Source organism: Chiloscyllium punctatum, chromosome 9, assembly GCF_047496795.1.
Source record: "Chiloscyllium punctatum isolate Juve2018m chromosome 9, sChiPun1.3, whole genome shotgun sequence".
Lineage (NCBI taxonomy): Eukaryota > Metazoa > Chordata > Chondrichthyes > Orectolobiformes > Hemiscylliidae > Chiloscyllium > Chiloscyllium punctatum.
This window is the reverse complement of record NC_092747.1, coordinates 72,176,255-72,194,040: the sequence shown is the minus strand read 5'-3', so window position 1 is coordinate 72,194,040 and position 17,786 is coordinate 72,176,255. Positions and strand designations below refer to the sequence as shown.

The 17,786-nt window shown below is 39.7% G+C and overlaps 1 protein-coding gene across 22 annotated transcripts in view; it reads right to left on the bottom strand.

Annotated features, from left to right (window-relative positions):
• The window catches only part of LOC140481497 (protocadherin Fat 3-like), a 792,082-nt gene that overhangs the window by 643,702 nt on the left and 130,594 nt on the right, over window positions 1-17,786 (bottom strand). For 4 of the 22 annotated variants that reach the window (XM_072577784.1, XM_072577779.1, XM_072577793.1 and 1 more), the window contains exon 1: window positions 2,340-2,538. The exons of 5 other annotated variants lie outside the window; for them this stretch is intronic. Coding sequence is in view for 14 of the 17 variants with exons in the window: in XM_072577779.1 (XP_072433880.1) it covers window positions 2,340-2,349 (10 nt within the window). In the remaining 3 variants the exon portion in view is untranslated. Of the gene's footprint in view, window positions 1-1,348; window positions 1,713-2,339; window positions 2,555-17,786 lie in introns of those variants that run through there. 13 more of the 22 variants (XM_072577803.1, XM_072577802.1, XM_072577801.1 and 10 more) reach the window with 8 other exon arrangements.

Below are 17,786 nucleotides of genomic sequence, written 5' to 3'. Positions count from 1 at the left end.
TTTTATGTATGAGCTGACAGGAAAATAGTTAGACTCATGGAGTGGAATCAGAGTTGCTAAATGCCCAAAATAATACAACTTTAAAATACCAAGCCCAAAGATAATGCAAGTTTTTTGTTCTTTGTCATTTTTAAGAAAAAGTGACACCTGTGAAACAGAATACAGGTAAAAAATGATATTTGTAAGTGATGAAATCTGATTTCCAAAGGAAAACAACTTATTCCAGATAGGATCATTTCATTGAATTTTGTTAAAAGATACATATTTCACAGTGACATGTACAACCTTCAAATCCAACAAACTGGGGATGATATTTGTAATTGAGAACAGCCATGACAGTTCAACAACACATGCCTGCCAGTTCCAAGGCATTAGGCAAGATTTCAAGGACCATTGAATCTCCTGTTCTCATGGCTCGAGTCACCATACCACAGTACATGTGATGATGTTAATTTCAGTTTAAAGTGTTGTTCAAGCATTTAAAATAGCACCATGAAAGAGTCATTTCGCTGAGTTTTGCCAACTTAGAAGTCACTAAATGCTAAAATTATTAATTAATGCTCAATATATTTTAAGCATTTAATCTCAAATCTATAAATCATGCTGATGCCACGTACAAATTAATATCTTGAGGCAGACGTCATAGAGATAGAGAGAGACAAGTGTGTAGCATGTCAAAAGAGACACACCAACTCTGTATGCACAAGTCCACACTGAGGAATTGCTGGACATGTGGCGCCATGTACAAGGTTTTGTTTTTCAAATAAGTGCATTCATTTAAAGCATCAAGTGCATCATAATTTGATCTGAAGTTTGTGCTGAAATGAAGCTATTATGAATAAGAAATTTACAACTTTAACTTTTTATTTTACATATTAGACTTTGAAGCTAACACTTCCCAAAATGATTAACAGGATTTCCAATACTGATTTTATTTTCTGCTGAAAACTATATGAAAACTACAGTGCCGGTGCAAAATATAAATCTTAGTGATTTGCTATATGCTTTAGAATTTTGCATCGAGTCTTAAACATATTAAAGCTTAGACTTTAAAACTTAAGTGTAGGTTTTAATCTGGTACATGTCATTAATCCCAATTGACAAGTATATGCAGTAGTATGAATCAGAAATGACCCAATGAAAATGGGTACTTTTAAGAAATACGGTTAAATTGTAGTTTTGTATGAATCAAATCTACAGTTATCTTACCATTTAATTATCTTAATCTTGGTTTATTCAAATACACTCGACTGAATCAAATTACCATCCAAGGGGTTCGGCACCTCTCCCACCCGATCTAAACAAAATTATTTAAATAAAGTATTTAGATTGGATAAACAAATCCTACCTTTAAAAAGGACCGAAATAGGAAAGCGCACGAGCAGTTGCTCATATCTGATGAAAGCTTTCCGCTGAAGTCGCAACTAACAATCCAAAAACATCAGGCACAAGAACTCCAACCTGCCTGTGCTATTATAATGCATTGCAGGCGCTACCACGGTAACAGGAAAAAAAAGCGAGGCAGCTGCCAAGATTAGTTCTTTAGACTTCAAGGAGTCCAAAATCAGTGTAGAGTAGAAAAAGACAAGATATTCAGTGCAAGCTCTTATGTTGTCCATTCGCTCAAGGCTACACAAGTCACTGCCGAGTTTCAGCTTTACAACTTTAAAATTTGCAGTTACAGCAGCGAGAAAGAATTCAGTCTTTCCAGATAAGAAACCAAACGGATATGCTTGAAAAAGGGTGTGTACGGGGAGGGGGAGGGAGGTAAGGGGAGAAGTGTGATGTGACATACATATGGAATGAGCATTAGAACAATACTGGCAGACCAGCCAGCCAACAGCACTCTGGGCAGCTGTATTCAGAAACTGAACCTCACTGCACTGGCAGGGAAAGAGAAAAAAGTTACCAAGGTCAAATAAACGAAAAAGACAAAAGGATTCTGTCGCACATTCTAAGTAAAAACTCACCAGAGCTCTGCCACACGGACAGAAGCTGCTCACATTCATAAAGATTAACAGAGTTTGACTATAAGACAGTGCTGCTCTTAGCTTTAAGGTTTTTATTTTGCTGAGCATTTAAGTCCCAAGAGTTTTCAATTCCAGTTGGACCCAATTAACACCATGACCAGTCACCCCCTCCTGGCTATCTTCTTTTCATGAACAATGTATTTCATCTTTCTGCTTGACAAAGACAGTTTAAGATTCGTAAATTACCAACCAGTTTTTATTCGAAAGACACTCATTTCATTGTTCTAAAACCTACATTGAAGCATCGTGCAGGACAAGTGATTTATGAAGTTAAACATCTCAATCCACATATAAAAGATTGTAACATACCTTTAACCATTCTTAACCTGCAGGAAAAAACACTTTCACTGGTGATTAAAGAAGGCAACCAATACGTGCAATAGAATCTTTGCAACGCAGGATGTGTGCGTGAAATGTAACCAGGGAACCACGAGGGTTAAATTAACAAGTCTTATTAGGCAATGCAGCCTAAGGGCATGTTCAAATAAATTCCCCTCCCCCTTTCTAATACAGCCAGTGCTCTGGCTTGCTAACAGCTTTAACATTCCCTGAAACCCATAATGAGCATCAACCACAGCCTGTTCAGCAGAGCTTGTTAAAGACAATAACTGGTAGTGAATGGCCAGATACACATTTGAATGTGACAAGATAGGAAGCCACGAGCTCCGCCCTCCAGGCATGCTTTGAGATTACACTGGAATATCGGACGCTCTCAGTCAATTTATCAATGGAAGTGCACAGTTGTTTTGGACCTATTTGTTTAAGATCGGTTTGAAATAAAAGTGGAAATAAATTGGACGATTATCAATTGCAACAGATATCCGAAAGAGAACATTAAAGAAATATATTAGAATTAACAATAAAAATAATTTGCACTTGCGTAGCATGCAAGGGAACTCGGTGTGAAAGCGCGGTTTATAATTAAAGTAAAACCAATCTGGTATAAGCGCTCCATGACAGGTAATCCTTCTCGTGAGCAAGTCCTTCATAAATCATGAGTGCTTTAATGTACATGCCGTGTGTACGCGCAGTAAAGGAGACAGAGGACATCTAAAACAGAGAAAGAAATAACTCTTCCCCCTTTCCCCTCCCCACGTCTAAATGGTACTCCATTGTTCATTCCCCATTGATTTGTTGCAAGGTGCAAAGGAATTTGAATCATCTACTCCTGTTTTGTTATATATGTCAATAATTTGGAGAATTTAAAGATAGAGATACGAAATGCATTGTTTTGAACAGCTATCAAACGGACTTTGTAATTTTATTTTTAAAAACACAATTATAGATTATTTCTCAATCTCCATGGTAACATTTTAAGCAGTTTTAAATTGTTATCGCGATCAAAGTCCCCCATGATTCAACACAAAGCTTCTAATTAGGAAAGCTCAAGGTGATCATGTGCATAGAACTTGAACATTAAAAATTGTTTTTTCTAGTGCCTCCATTTCTCCCCCATAACAGGAACGAACACAATGCTTGTACAACTAGGTGAGAAATTAAATATTCAAACTGTTAATGAAACAACATTGAACATAGCACTGCAGAAATGTGTAGTATATAAAAACTTGGAAGTTTTCACTATGGACATAACCTTCCACTCCCAGAGATGGCCAGCTTCGAGTCAAGGAGGGTAACTGGTGAGGCACACTAAACCTGCCTCCACCAGAATTAAGTTCCGATCAGAAAGGTACATAGAAAGGCACATAAAATCAACCCTTCACCCAACTTGCAGTCAAGGTCTTCAAAAGTAAAGACAACATTACAGTCTGAGCTTACGACCGCTGGGAACCATCCCACTACTAGTGGACAGTTACCAAGGTGTTCATGATAGCTGTCATTTTGGAGCAGCTTGTCACCTTGGGAATGTGTACTGTTACTCAAAGACAAAGGCAAACAACGCTTGGTAGAGTCCCTGGACATCAGGAAGCTGGGTGGCTCTGGGATGAATCGCCAGATAATAGTTAGGATCATCGTTACAATGTATGCTACATGGAGATGTTGGGGGAAGTGGTGCTCAAACGCAGTGACAGTAGAATCAGTGACCTTCTAGGTTCCATTGCATCCAAGGACTGGTTTCTATAACTGCAACCGTGGCCGACCTTAAAGCAAACCAATCTTAAGAAGGAGACTACAAGCAAACATTAGGTCCTTCAATTGCATATACTGAGGGCCCAACCCCTATTTGAAGTGTGGAGGTAAACACCATATTAGTCCTTATTCAATATGGTGTGCTACACACATCTAGCCTGAAATGTACTGGCATGTTGGGGCCCTAATATTTTGAGGAGCACCCTAAAAGGCACTTCAGTCCAATTTTGTGGCCCACATTTCAGTGCTAGAGGAAAAGTCATGTTACAAACTTCCTTTTTGTTCAAAATCGTTTTCTTGTTCTATGTTGTTCAAAAATTGCAAAAAACTATATTGTCTTAGCTGTTCTGAAAAACGTGGATGAAATCTTAAAAATGGTAATAAAGTAAAACCAGTTCTTTAACATACAAAAAAAAACTACTCGCAGATTTACATGTAAAGAATTTCAAACCAATTTGATTTGTCCAATGTACAAGATGATTAAAATCATTCGTTATATGGTATCTTACTATCACCCAATTATTTATTAATTTATGCTCTGCTATGTGTAACTACAAGGAGAAAGTGAGGACTGCAGATGCTGGAGATAAGAGCTGAAAATGTGTTGATGGAAAAGCGCAGCAGATCAGGCAGCATCCAAGAAGCAGGAGAATCGACGTTTCGGGCTTGAGCCCTTCTTCAAGAATGATTCCTGAAGAAGAGCTCATGCCCGAAACATCGATTCTCCTGTTCCTTGGATGCTGCCTGACCTACTGCACTTTTCCAGCAACACATTTTCAACTATGTGTAACTACAGTTTGAGGACCTATAAAAAAATTCTTTCAACAGTGACTTCTTACAGACATGCAAAATTTACAAAATGCTAGACAGGATAAATACATAAAGGATATTCCTCCCAGCTGACGGTCAAGGAGGAGGGGATAAAATCTCAGCATAAGGAACAAGCCATTTTGCCTCAGAGGGCAATGAATCTTTGGAATTCTTTATCCCAGAGAGGTTCAAAGCTCAGTCATTGAGTATTATCAAAATATAGATTGATAACTTTCGATATGCAAATACAATTAAAAGAAATATGGGGATGATGCCACACATGGAGTTCAGGTAGATGATCAGCCACAAACAAGAAAACTCAAGCTTGTTCTGCCATGTTCTTAAATATTAATGACTTGCCCATCAAATGTATAGAAAAATGTAGCACATTTATATCGGTGCTTTGTTTTTATAAACAGTACACCTCCAATATTTCTCATTGACTATATCCATCAGCAAATTCAAATGCCAAGAGCTAAATATAGTGTAAATGTTATATGATAACGTGGCATTTACTGTCATTCATATATAAACTTTTTTTATACATGAAGGTACAATTATAATATGCTGCAATATATTGAACATTACAGGAAAGTCTGTGAGATTTCATTTTGACTTGAGGTAAAATCAACAGGCAATCCACCCATCCATAATCCACCTTAGTCCACAAGGGCTGTAGGTGTTTCTCCCTGTTCAGTACAATTGTGTACGCTATTGCTATTCTTCCTCCCATATAGCTTCTGACATTTTCCACCTGTCCAAACTTTCTTAAACCTAATCTATATTTTTTTCCTGATCCTTCACTGCTTGTCACGGCACTGGAATCTTACTGTCTTTTTCTAACATTTTGTATTTCAATTTCTGTTTCTTCATCTCAGCTAAAAGCTTGGAGATGCTAGCATTTCAATTTTCCTGCAGACAAGGGTATTGATTCTTCATTCTTTTCAGATGACTTTGAGGACCCTTCACCAGAGTGACATTTGAAGAGCTATAATCCTCTTCAGCTGAAAATGGAGATTCCTACCCTGCAGTTCAAGGAGGCAATACTGCAGTGATATAAATTTAAAATAATTGAATTCTTAAATATTTAAATATTTATCCATTAAATTATATTGTTTACTTATTGACAGTTTTAAAACTAAGTGCTTTATATTCCACATATTGCCAGATTGATCCTTGGTACTACAAATGCTAAACGTTACATGAGGCAATGACTTATTTCTGCTGCAATAGCAGCTTCTGGCCTCCAGAGGATCTAGGCTCCAACACATATACAGGTAGATATGCACAGTAGCAGGGAAGCTAGAGAACACAAACATTTACAGGCTATAAACAGACATTAAGGTTAGTTTGTAAAATATGCAAGCACAGGAAAATGCAGCATCTACAATATGAACTGCACTCAGTTAGGATGCTGGAATTTAAATATGAACTGACCTTCAAGCTTTGATTTTGACATGAGGATAAAAATTTCTTAACTGTACTGTTAAAAGACACATCCTGATGTGATGACAAAATTATGATGGTGTCAATGTTAATGTCCATGAATGGACCATTTCACTTAAGTGACACTGCTTGGGTTGAAGAGAAAAAGCATGTTGGTTGAGAAATAAGGACAAACCTTAAAAATGATAAAAATTATAAGAATCGCTCACATAATCGACATAATTTAACAAAGCTCCCATATAAGGAAAATATGCAGCAAATTAGAAAAGTTGAAATGTTAGCAGATAGGTCTCTAAACTGGTAAAAATCATTCCATAGCTTAAATCAGTCTCTGATGTTTTATGCAAGCTGTATACTCACTTCTATTGCATAATTAAGGAGAACATCAGCACAAAGAAAGTAGCTGCACTACAATTGTCCCCTTCTGTTTCATACAGATTGCATTTAGAATTTCTCTTAGGGAATTTTTATTAAAAACTGTTTTGCTATTATCAGCAAAACTGCTTATTCATTAAAAATTAGTGAAAGATTATTTCACTAAAGAAGAGCTGCATGGATAGTGTCCACTAGAAACAGTGGCCCAAAAATCTAATTTATGACTGTTTTAAAAGACAGATAGCTTCTAATTACTGTGAAGATATGATAATTTAATACTTCCAGACAGGCAGTCTTCTCACTGATCCCAAGAACACCACCATTTTTCATCACTTTTAGTTAAAGACGTTGCCTGAGCAACAGCAGCAGAACAGTTATTCAGTAAAGTGTGGTGGTAATTCTAATTAAGAAGACTTTCAAATGACATATATACAACCTCAATCATTTTAAAGTAGCTGCTGAAGTTGAACGTTCCCTTTTTACTTCATACAGACATTACTGCAGTGTTAGGAGAATCTCTGGCACCACACAGCATGAACCAAAAAAAACCTATCATGCTGTCATGGAACTGACCTTCTTAGCCATTGTTAGAAATCCCAGTTCACAATGGCAACTTGTTTTCCTTGGTGCACTAATAACCGAGCACTATTTAATGTTGTCCAGTATAAAATCTCTCTAAAATAAATACTTTTAATGATTTTATTTGATGATGAATTTATTGCAAACATGAATAACCTATCCTACATTTCATGCAATCATGATTGTGAGTCTTTAATTTTCATTTTTTATTGACACTTTTCAGTATTTAACAAGGTCCACGTATGTGCTTCATGTTCAACACCAATTCTGGGAAGACAAAAACTATGAACTAACTATGGACAGTCAAAGACAAGGCATATGACCCAAAATAGGTATGGGGACCTAATCAAGTCCTGGTGTACTGACTTGAATGGCCAATTCTCCTGCATCCTGCAATTCTTCAAAATATAGAGTCAAAGACTTTGGAGAGTTCTGACTTACAAGAATTGTTAGAGGAAATGATGCATGGAAAAATTCTCAAGCTCCTGAATAACTATATTACTAACCCCACATGATTACAACCCCCAAATGCCCTTACTACCTCCCAATCTGACAAAACTTCACCACAGAACATCTGATTCTCTACCTCCAATCCCCCTTATAGGATCTTAAATGCTGATTTATGAACTTCACTCTCCAAATACCCTTCAACTCTTGAACATTCCAATAACCTGATCTGAACAGACCTCACCAGCCCTCACCAGCCTATCCAGATTATCCACTTACCTCACCCACTCTTATGCACCTTTGTATGTATTCACACAGACAAAGCTGTTTAAATGTCCCAAAGCTTTTCAATTTTTTCATGAACACTTGACAGAATATAGGAGCTCATGCCATAAACAAAGGGTGTATGACTTCTGTGTAGATTCTATTTGCTGATGTCTCGAAGGTTTCTTGCATTGACTAAATTCTGCAGGATCCTGCATCAGAAGATTGGCAAGGGAAATTGGAGGAAGGTAAGTGGATAGAAATTCTTTTTGATCATAGTTGGAAAGTGGGGCTTTTGCCAAGATATTTAACTCCTGTAGAATATGTAATCAAGTATTTTTTCTTGACTTTTAACCAAGACAAATGTTTGAATTCCAACACAAAATCCAAAGAAAATCTAAAATAAAAATGGCTCATATTTCTTGCTTCTCAGATTATTCCCATTCTTTCAAAACATGATTTATGAAAATCAGCCAAAAAGAAAAAGAGAAACAGCAAAATTAAAGCTCTGTAAGATCACCAAAGTTTCCCAAGTCAAATCAGAATGCCAGTGTTTTGCATACTCAGACCTGGAATTAATTAGCTTATCATCTGAACTGTGAGCAAGCTGAATAGTACTTGTTTTATGGGGAAGCATTGGGAATTACCACCCTTAATAGATAAATCATAATGCATTGGAGAGAGGGGCCAGGCTAAGTTAACAACAGAGAAACACAAACAACAGGTACCATACAACTGAACAGCGCTCCACAACAGTGTCGCTATCTTGGCAGAGGCTGTTCACAATCAGCAGGGAAGCCATCACTGGGGTGAACCATCTGATTGGTGAACACCTGGAAAGACAGTCAGCCATCTGTTTTACACAATTTGTATTAGTGAAGGGACCACCATTTGTTTCAACTTTGTCACAAGGGCCTTCCAGGTCATGTAGGAACCAGATTTTCTTTCTCCCTGCACCATGCTACAAAATACTTACAGTCTGGAAGATACAATAAAAGTGATGGCATTTTATCTACTGTTTCAGCACAGTTAATACCCACATATTGACTGTTTATGTACCTTTGTTACTATGTGCTCTCTTTATTTAAAAGTACGACTGGCAGATTGCTGGATAACCCCAACTGCAAATAATATTCAAGTATCTGTGTGAAAATACCACAGATAGAATTGATCCTGTACCAATTCCAACAAAGGTCTAACGTAAAGTTTCCTCTGAAAATTCGCCTTGAGGGTCAGAATTCTGTCCAGAATTTGCCTGACACAGAGCTCTGGTTGAGCAGACCTTGGCAGTTTGACAGGATCTATGGCATTCTTGGCAACATTTATAACAATTAGATTGACACTTCTTTGATAGCTAAGTATTGTGACAGAAACCATTTTGTATTGTGATCTGCAGTGGTGCAGAGTGTCATTATGGAATTTCTGCTGCAGATTGAAAGTGGTTCAACTAAAGCCTGTGTTTACATACCCAGCCCTGCCATATCTCCACTAGTCATTAAATGATTCTATCAATTGGTTCACCTTTACCTTGTCCATCAACCACTTCCCCTTTCCAGCATCCATAGCAAAATCTCCTGTTGCCCATGGAGTTATTTTTATCTTACTGATAAAAAACAAACACATCAATGATCATTTTTAGGAGGCCAGTTGCTTAATATGTTTTACTTTGTTGATACTTAAATATTTTTAACTAATCCATCCAGACATGTTGAAATATTTATGGCAACCTGAAGTTAATAAGGACTGCAGATGCTGGGAAGTCAGTGTCAATAAAATGTGGAGCTGGAAAAGGCACAGCAGATCAAGCAGTACTAGAAGAGCTGGAGAGTAATTTAGGACACACATGGGACTTCAATCCAGGCACTCTGGCCGAAGCAGGAACACCACTATTGTCTTAGAAGAGCCCAGTTACTGTTATGTGTGTAACTTTGCTGGTGTCTATTTCTCATGATGTTGTGAATGATTATGGTTATTAATGAACAATTTCAAATTGATCAGGTTTAAATATTTCTGAGCTATATCTTTAACATCTCCTTTATTTACATCACATGCTCTAATTTTACATTAACAAGGCCTGCCTTTGTGACTCTCATTAATTTCAAGCAACTTCAGAGAAAAATTTCACAAACTCAGTCATGTTAATTCTGTCCTTGGTATTTTTTGGAACTCCGTCTTTGTACAATGATGATTCTTTTATGTTGCTTCACTAGAATGGAAACCAGCAATTCAAACTTTGTTCTCTACAGATTTCTCAGCTCATGCATTTCTTTTATGACTAGATACAAGAAATGCGCTGATAATCAATTCCTTCCAATTGGGGTCAAACATTAGTACAAATAATTCGATTCAATCACAAAAATGGCCAATTGTTTCTTTTTTTAGCCAGCATGGACATGCAAAAGAGAAATCATGCTGGTCAAATCTACTGGGGTTTTCAAGGATATAACTAATAAGGAGTTGATAACAGGGAGCCAGTGGATGTCGTTTACTTGGACTTTCAGAAGGCTTTCAAAGAAGCTCCATCTAAGGGATTAGCATGCAAAGTTAAAGCACATAGGATGAGGGGTGGTATACTGACATGGACAGAGAGCTGACTGGTAGAGACATTGAAGAGTAGAAATAAATAAGTCCTTTGCTGAGTAGCAGCCGGTGACTAGTAGAGTACTACAAGGATCAATGCTTGAACCTCAGCTATTCACAATATTTATTAATGAATTACTGTTATGTGTGTAACTTTGCTGGTGTCTATTTCACACTATCTTGTGAATGATTATGGTTATTAATGAATAATTTCAAATTGGTCAGGTTAGATGTAATGTAGGACACAAGCTGATATACGATAAATAATAACCAATTTTTTTTTCCTATACTCTAATTGCATAAATTATATACCTGTGCATATTATTTGTAGAATATGAAACAGATCACAATTATTCTTCAAACTCCATGACGTTTCTCTCTTTTGAAGTTCTCCCTCAAGACCAAGTGTTGGTCTGAACTGAAGTGATATTAGAGGCTGAGAAGCAATTGTGACTGAAACACAAATGTACTTCAATCCCCATCTTAAGATCTTACAATTTTGTAATAGAAGTACATTGTGTCCATGACAAGATACAAATGTGTCACAAATCCTACCATAAATGGTGGAACTGAATGAATTAGATCAGCATACTAAATGTAATACCTCCAAGACTGCAGAAGACACAATGCTGGGTGGGAGGATTGAGTGAGAGTAGGATACAGGGATGTTTCAGTGTGATTTGGATAAGTTGATCAAATGGGTAAAGTATGGCAGATGCAGCACAATGTGGACAAATGCAAGATTATCCAATTTAACAAAACACAAAGGCAGATTAACTGAATGGTAATAGATTGAGGAAGGGAACAATGCAACAAGGTCATTGGTCCTAGTACACCAGTAACTGAAAGTAAGCATGCAGGTGTAGCAGTGAAGGAGGTAGATATTATTTTAGTCTCTGTAGCGAGTAGCTTCAAGAACAAGAGCAGGAAGGTCTCGCTGCAGTCGTACAGGCTCTTGGTGGGAGCACACCTCGAGTAGCATGTGCAGTTTTGGTCTTATCTGAGAAAGGATATTTTAGCCATGGAGGGAAAAAAACAAATGTTTACTAGACAGTCCCTAGAAAGGCAGGATGAACAGATGAAGAGAGATTGGATTCATTAGGGACTATATTCACGGGAGTATAGAAGAATATAGAAGGACGTTCTGGAAACCTATAAAATTCGAGCAAGACTCTAGGGAGAGGCTGAACAGGCTGGGGCTGCTTTCCCTGGAGTGTCGGAGGCTGAGGGGTGACCTTATAGAGGTTTACAAAATTATGAGGAGCATGGATAGGATAAAGAGACAAAGTCTTTTCTCTGGGGTTGGGGTGTCCAGATCTAGAGGACATAGGTTTAGGGAGAGAGGGGAAAGATATAAAAGAGATCTAAGGGGCAACTTTTTCACGCAGAGGGTGGTAAGTGTATGGAATGAGGTGCCAGAGGATGTGGTGGAGGCTGGTACAATTGCAATGTTTAAAAGGCATCTGGAATGGTATATGAATAGGAAGGGTTTGGAGGGATATGGGCCGGGTGCTGGCAGGTGGGACTAGATTGGGTTTGGATATCTGGTCGGCATGGACAGGTTGGACCGAAGGGTCGGTTTCCATGCTGTACATCTCTATGACTCAATAGGATAAATGCATGAAACATGTTCGTGATGAACTGGGAATCTAGAAGGGTAATCCAAGATGGAAGATAGGAAAAATTGTGGCTGTTAAAAGCTGCTCTTCTCAAATTCTAGAAGCAGTCATTCCTATATTCTAAGCTGTTGCATTGTTTTGGAACTTTGGGGGGAAAAAGATCAAAACAACAGGACGGCATGGAGGCTCAGTGGTTAGTACTGCTGCCTCACAGCACCAGGGTCCTGGGTACAATTCCTGCCTGTCTGTGTGGAGTTTGCACATTTTCCCGGTGTCTGCATGGGTTTCGTCCAGGTGGTCCGGTTTCCTCCCACAGTCCAAAGATGTGCAGGTTAGGTGAATTGGCCATGCTAAATTGCCCGTAGTGTTAGGTACATTAGTCAGGGGTAAATATAGGGTAGGGGAATAGGTTTGGGTGGGTTTCTCTTCAGAGGGGCCGGTGTGGACTTGTTGGGCCGAAGGGCCTGTTTCCACACTGTAGAGAATCTAAACAGCACATTAAAAAAGGAGGCAGAGAGACAAAGGCAATGACCACATGGGAGGTGAATCAAATGGAGAAATGAACCTGCACTGTTGTCATAGAGATGTACAGCACGGAAACAGACCCTTAGGTCCAACTCATTCATGCCCATGTCTTTCACATCAGTGAATCTGCACAGCTGATTGCCTCTGCTGTTCAGTTTCAAGTATCTCTGGACATCACAGTTTGTCTAAGACTAAACAAACAGCGAAACTCACAGCTGACCTTGGAGAAACCTGTGTGGGAGAGCTCACAGCAGGGGAGCAACTAAGTGGCTAGTTTCAAAATGCAACCTTACTTGGTTTTTTTTGGTAAATCTACAACAGTGGGTTTTTTTTTTGATTATATGTTTTCTTATTGCAATCGGTCTCTTGATTAAATTTTAAAAATATAAAAACATAGGTATGAAGTTAAGCATTTAAATTAAGGTGGAGCAGCATTTTCAGAGCAGGAAGACGGTGTTATGTTCTGTAGATTGTTAAGGTGCAAAGATGGCCTTTAGTAGAGTGATGTGCTCTTCCTGTCAGAAGAAGAAGATTAGGGAGAGTTTCCTGGTTACTGATGATTACATCTGCAGGAAGTGTGTGGGGTTGCAAATCCTAACAGATTGCAAGAATTGGTTGGAGCAGCATTTACAAACAATAAGGAATTTACAGAAGACAGGGGGTTTGATAGATGGCAGTTGCAGGAAGGGAGATAAACTGAAGATACAGTCAGATGGATGGGTGAAATCGAGGAAAAGTAGGAGAGAGAGGCAGGTCATGCAGGAGTCTCTTGTGGCTTTCCCCATCTTAAACAAGTATGCTGTTTTGGAAAATGCAGGGGTGGAGTAGGGAGAGGAGGTGGAAGAGGGAGATTGGAATCTGAGGAATGCAGCAGTGACGGCCAGGTTTCCGGAACTGAGAGTGCATCTAATGTAACGAGGGATATGTCAGGTTAGAAGTGATCAATTGTGATAGAGGAATGTCTAGTCAGAGGCACAGATACATATCTCTGTGGCTGACAGACAGTCATCAAAATGTTGTGTTGCCTTCCAGGTGCCTAGAACAAGGATATCAAGGTGCAGAATACTCTCAAATGGGAGAGGGACCAGCCGGAAGTCTTTATACACATTGGAGCTAATGATATAGGAAGTGAAAAGGTTGGGATTTGGAGGAGAGAACATAGGAAGTTAGGTAGCAATTTTTCTTAAAAAAGAGATCCTCAAGGCTAGTAATGTCTGGATCACACCTGGTGCCACAAACTACCGAGGGTAGGAAACCAGGATACAGCAGTTGAATATGTGGCTGAGGAAGCTGGTCCAAAAGGAGGAGGGTTCACATTTTTGGATCATTGGAATCAGAGTCATAGTGATGTACAGCACAGAACAGACCCTTCGATCCAACTCGTCAATGCTGACCAGATATCCCAACCCAATCTAGTCCCACCTGCCAGCACCTGGCCCATATGCTCCAAACTCTCCTATTCATATGCCCATCTAGCTGCCTTTTAAATGTACTAGCCTCCATCACTTCCTCTGTCAGCTCATTCCATACACGTACCACCATCTGCGTGAAAAAGTTGTCCCTTAGGTCTCTTTTATATCTTTTCCCTCTCACCCTAAACCTATGCCCTCTAGTTCTGGACTCACACACCCCAGGGAAAATACTTTGTCTATTTATCCAATGCATGGCCCTCATGATTTTATAAACCTCTATAAGATCACCCCTCAGCCTCCGAACTCCAGGGAAAACAGCCCCAGCCTATTCAATTTCTCCCTAGAGCTCAAATCCTCCAAACCTGGCAACATCCTCGTAAATCTTTTCTGAACCTTTCAAGTTTCACAACATGCTTTCGATAGGAGACCAGAATTACACACAATATTCCAAGAGTGACTTAACCAATGTCCTCTACAGCTGACACATGACCTCCCAACTCCTGCACTCAATATTCTGACCAATGAAGAAAAACATACCAAATGCCTTCTTCACTACCCTATCCACCTGTGACTCTACTTTCAAGGCACTATAAACCTGCACTCCAAGGTCTCTTTGTTCAGCAACACTCCCTAGGACCTTACCATTAAGAGTATAAGTCCTGCTAAGATTTGCTTTCCCAAAATTCAGCACCTCACAATTATCTAAATTAAACTCCATCTGCCACTTCTCAGCCCATTGGCCCATCAGATCAAGATCACATTTTAATCAGAGATAATGTTCTTCGTTGTCCACTACACCTCCAATTTTGGTGTCATTGGCAAACTTACTAACTGTACTTCTTATGCTCACTTCCAAATCATTTATATAAAAGTGATGAAAAGTAGTGGATCCAGTACCAATCTGTGGCACTCCACTGGTCACAGGTCTCCAATCTGAAAAACAACTCTCCACCACCACCACCAACCTCCGTCTTCTACCTTTGAGCCAGTTCTATATCCAAATGGTTAGATGTCCCTGTATTGCATGAGATCGAACCTGCTAACCAGCTCCCATGGGGAACCTTGTTGAACGTCTTTCTGAAGTCCATACAGATCACATCTTCCGCTCTGCCCTCATCAATCCTCTTTGTTACTTCTTCAAAAAACTCAATCAAGGTCGTGAGACATGATTTCCCATGCACAAAGCCATTTTGACTATCCTGAATCAGTCCTTGCCTTTCCAAATACATGGACATCCTGTCCATCAGGATTCCCTCCAATAACTTGCCCACCACTGACGTCAGGCTCACTGGTGTATAGTTCCCTAGCTTGTCCTTACCACCTTTGTAAACAGTGGCACCACTTTAGCCAACCTCCAGTCTGCTGGCACCTCACCTGTGACTATCGGTGATACAAAAATATCTCAGCAAAAGGCCCAGCAATCACTTCTCCAGCTTCCCACAGGAGTTCTAGGGTACGCCTGATCAAGTCCTGGGGATTACCCATTTGTGTTTCAAAATATCCAGCACATCCTCCTCTGTAATTTGGACATTTTTCAAGACGTCACCATCTATTTCCCCACATTCTATATCTTCCATGTCCTTTTGCACAGTAAACATTGATACAAAATACTCATTTAGTATCTCCCCTAACTCCTGCGGCTCTACACAAACGTCACCATGCTGATTTTTGAGGGGCCCTATTCGCTCCCTAGTTACCCTTTTGTCCTTAATGTATTTGTTAAAAAACCCTTTGGATTCTCCTTAACTATTTGCCAAACTATCTCATGTCCCTCCTGATTTCCCTCTTAAGTATACTCCTACTGCGTTTTAGATTAGATTACATTACAGTGTGGAAACAGGCCCTTCGGCCCAACAAGTCCACACCGACCCGCCAAAGCGTAACCCACCCATACCCCTACATTTACACCTTACTTAACACTACGGGCAATTTAGCATGGCCAATTCACCTGACCTGCACGTTTGGACTGTGGGAGGAAACCGGAGCACCCGGAGGAAACCCACGCAGACACAGGGAGAATGTGCAAACTCCACACAGTCAGTCTGAGGCGGGAATTGAACCCAGGTCTCCAGCACTGTGAGGCAGCAGCGCTGACCACTGTGCCACCGTGCCACGTTTATACTCTTAAGGACTCATTCAATCTATCTTGTCTATACCTGACATATGCTTCCTTCATTTTCTTAACCAAACCCTCAATTTCTTTAGTCATCCAGCATTCCCTATACCTACTAGCCTTTCCTTTCACCCTGACAGAAATATACTTTCTCGGGATTCTCATTATCTCAATTCTGAAGGCTTCCCATTTTCCAGCCAGCCCTTTACCTGCAAACATTTGCGCCCAACCAGCTTTTGAAAGTTCTTGCCTAATACTGTCAAAGTGAACCTTCCTCCAATTTAGAACTTCAACTTTTAGATCTGGTCTATCCTTTTCCATCACTACTTTAAATCTAATAGAATTATGGTTGCTGGTACCTCAGTCACCTGCCCTGCCTCATTTCCCAAGAATAGGTCAAGTTTTGCACCTCCTCTAGCAGGTACATCCACATACTGAATCAGAAAATTGTCTTGTACATACTTGAATTCCTCTCCATCTAAACCTTTAACACTAAGACAGTCTCAGTCTATGTTTGGAATGTTAAAATCACTCTCATAATTACCCTATTATTCTTACAGATAACGGAGATCCCCTTACAAGTTTGTTTCTCAATTTCCCTCTGGCTATTAAGGGCTCTATAATACAATCCCAATAAAGTGATCATCCGTTTCTTATTTCTCAGTTCAACCCAAATAACCTCCATGGATGTATTTCTGGGAATATCATCCCTAAGTACAGCTGTAATGCTAACCCTCATCAAAAATGCCACTCTCCATCCTCTCCTGTATCCCTTTCTGTAGCATAGGTTTCCTGGAACATTAAGCTGCCAGTCCTGCCCATCCCTGAACCATGTTTCTGTAATTGCTATGGTATCCCAGTCCCATGTTCCTAACCATGCCCTGAGTTCACCTGCCTTCCCTGTTCGACCTCTTGCATTGAAATAAATGCAGTTTGATTTATCAGTCCTACCTTGTTCTCTGCGTTGTCCCTGTCTGCTGTTTGACTCCCTTCTTTTCTCAACTGCACCAATCTCAGGTTGATTTCTTTCCTCACTATCTCCCTGGGTCCCACCCTCCCATCACCACACCCTTCCCAACCCCCACCCTAATAGTTTAAATCCTCCTGAGTCTGGGGTTGAAGTAAGCTGTCGAAGAACAGGTTGCACCTCAGTTGGAAGGGAACTAATGTTCTCGCGGCGAGATTTGCTAGAGCTGTTCTGGAGGATTTAAGCTAGTAAGGTGGTTGGAACCCAGGAAGAGTGAGAGAAAAGAGATCAGACTGAGACTGGTACAGTTGAGAGAACGAGCAAGTGAAACAGTCAGGGCATGCAGGACAAAGCAGAGAACAAAGTGGGACTGCAAAACTAAATCGTGTTTATTTCAATGTAAGAGGCCTAACAGGGAAGACAGATAAACTCAGGGCACGGTTACTAACATGGGACTGAGATATCATAGCAATTGTGGAGATATGGCTCAGGGATGGACAGGACTGGCAGCTTAAATGTTCCAGGATATAG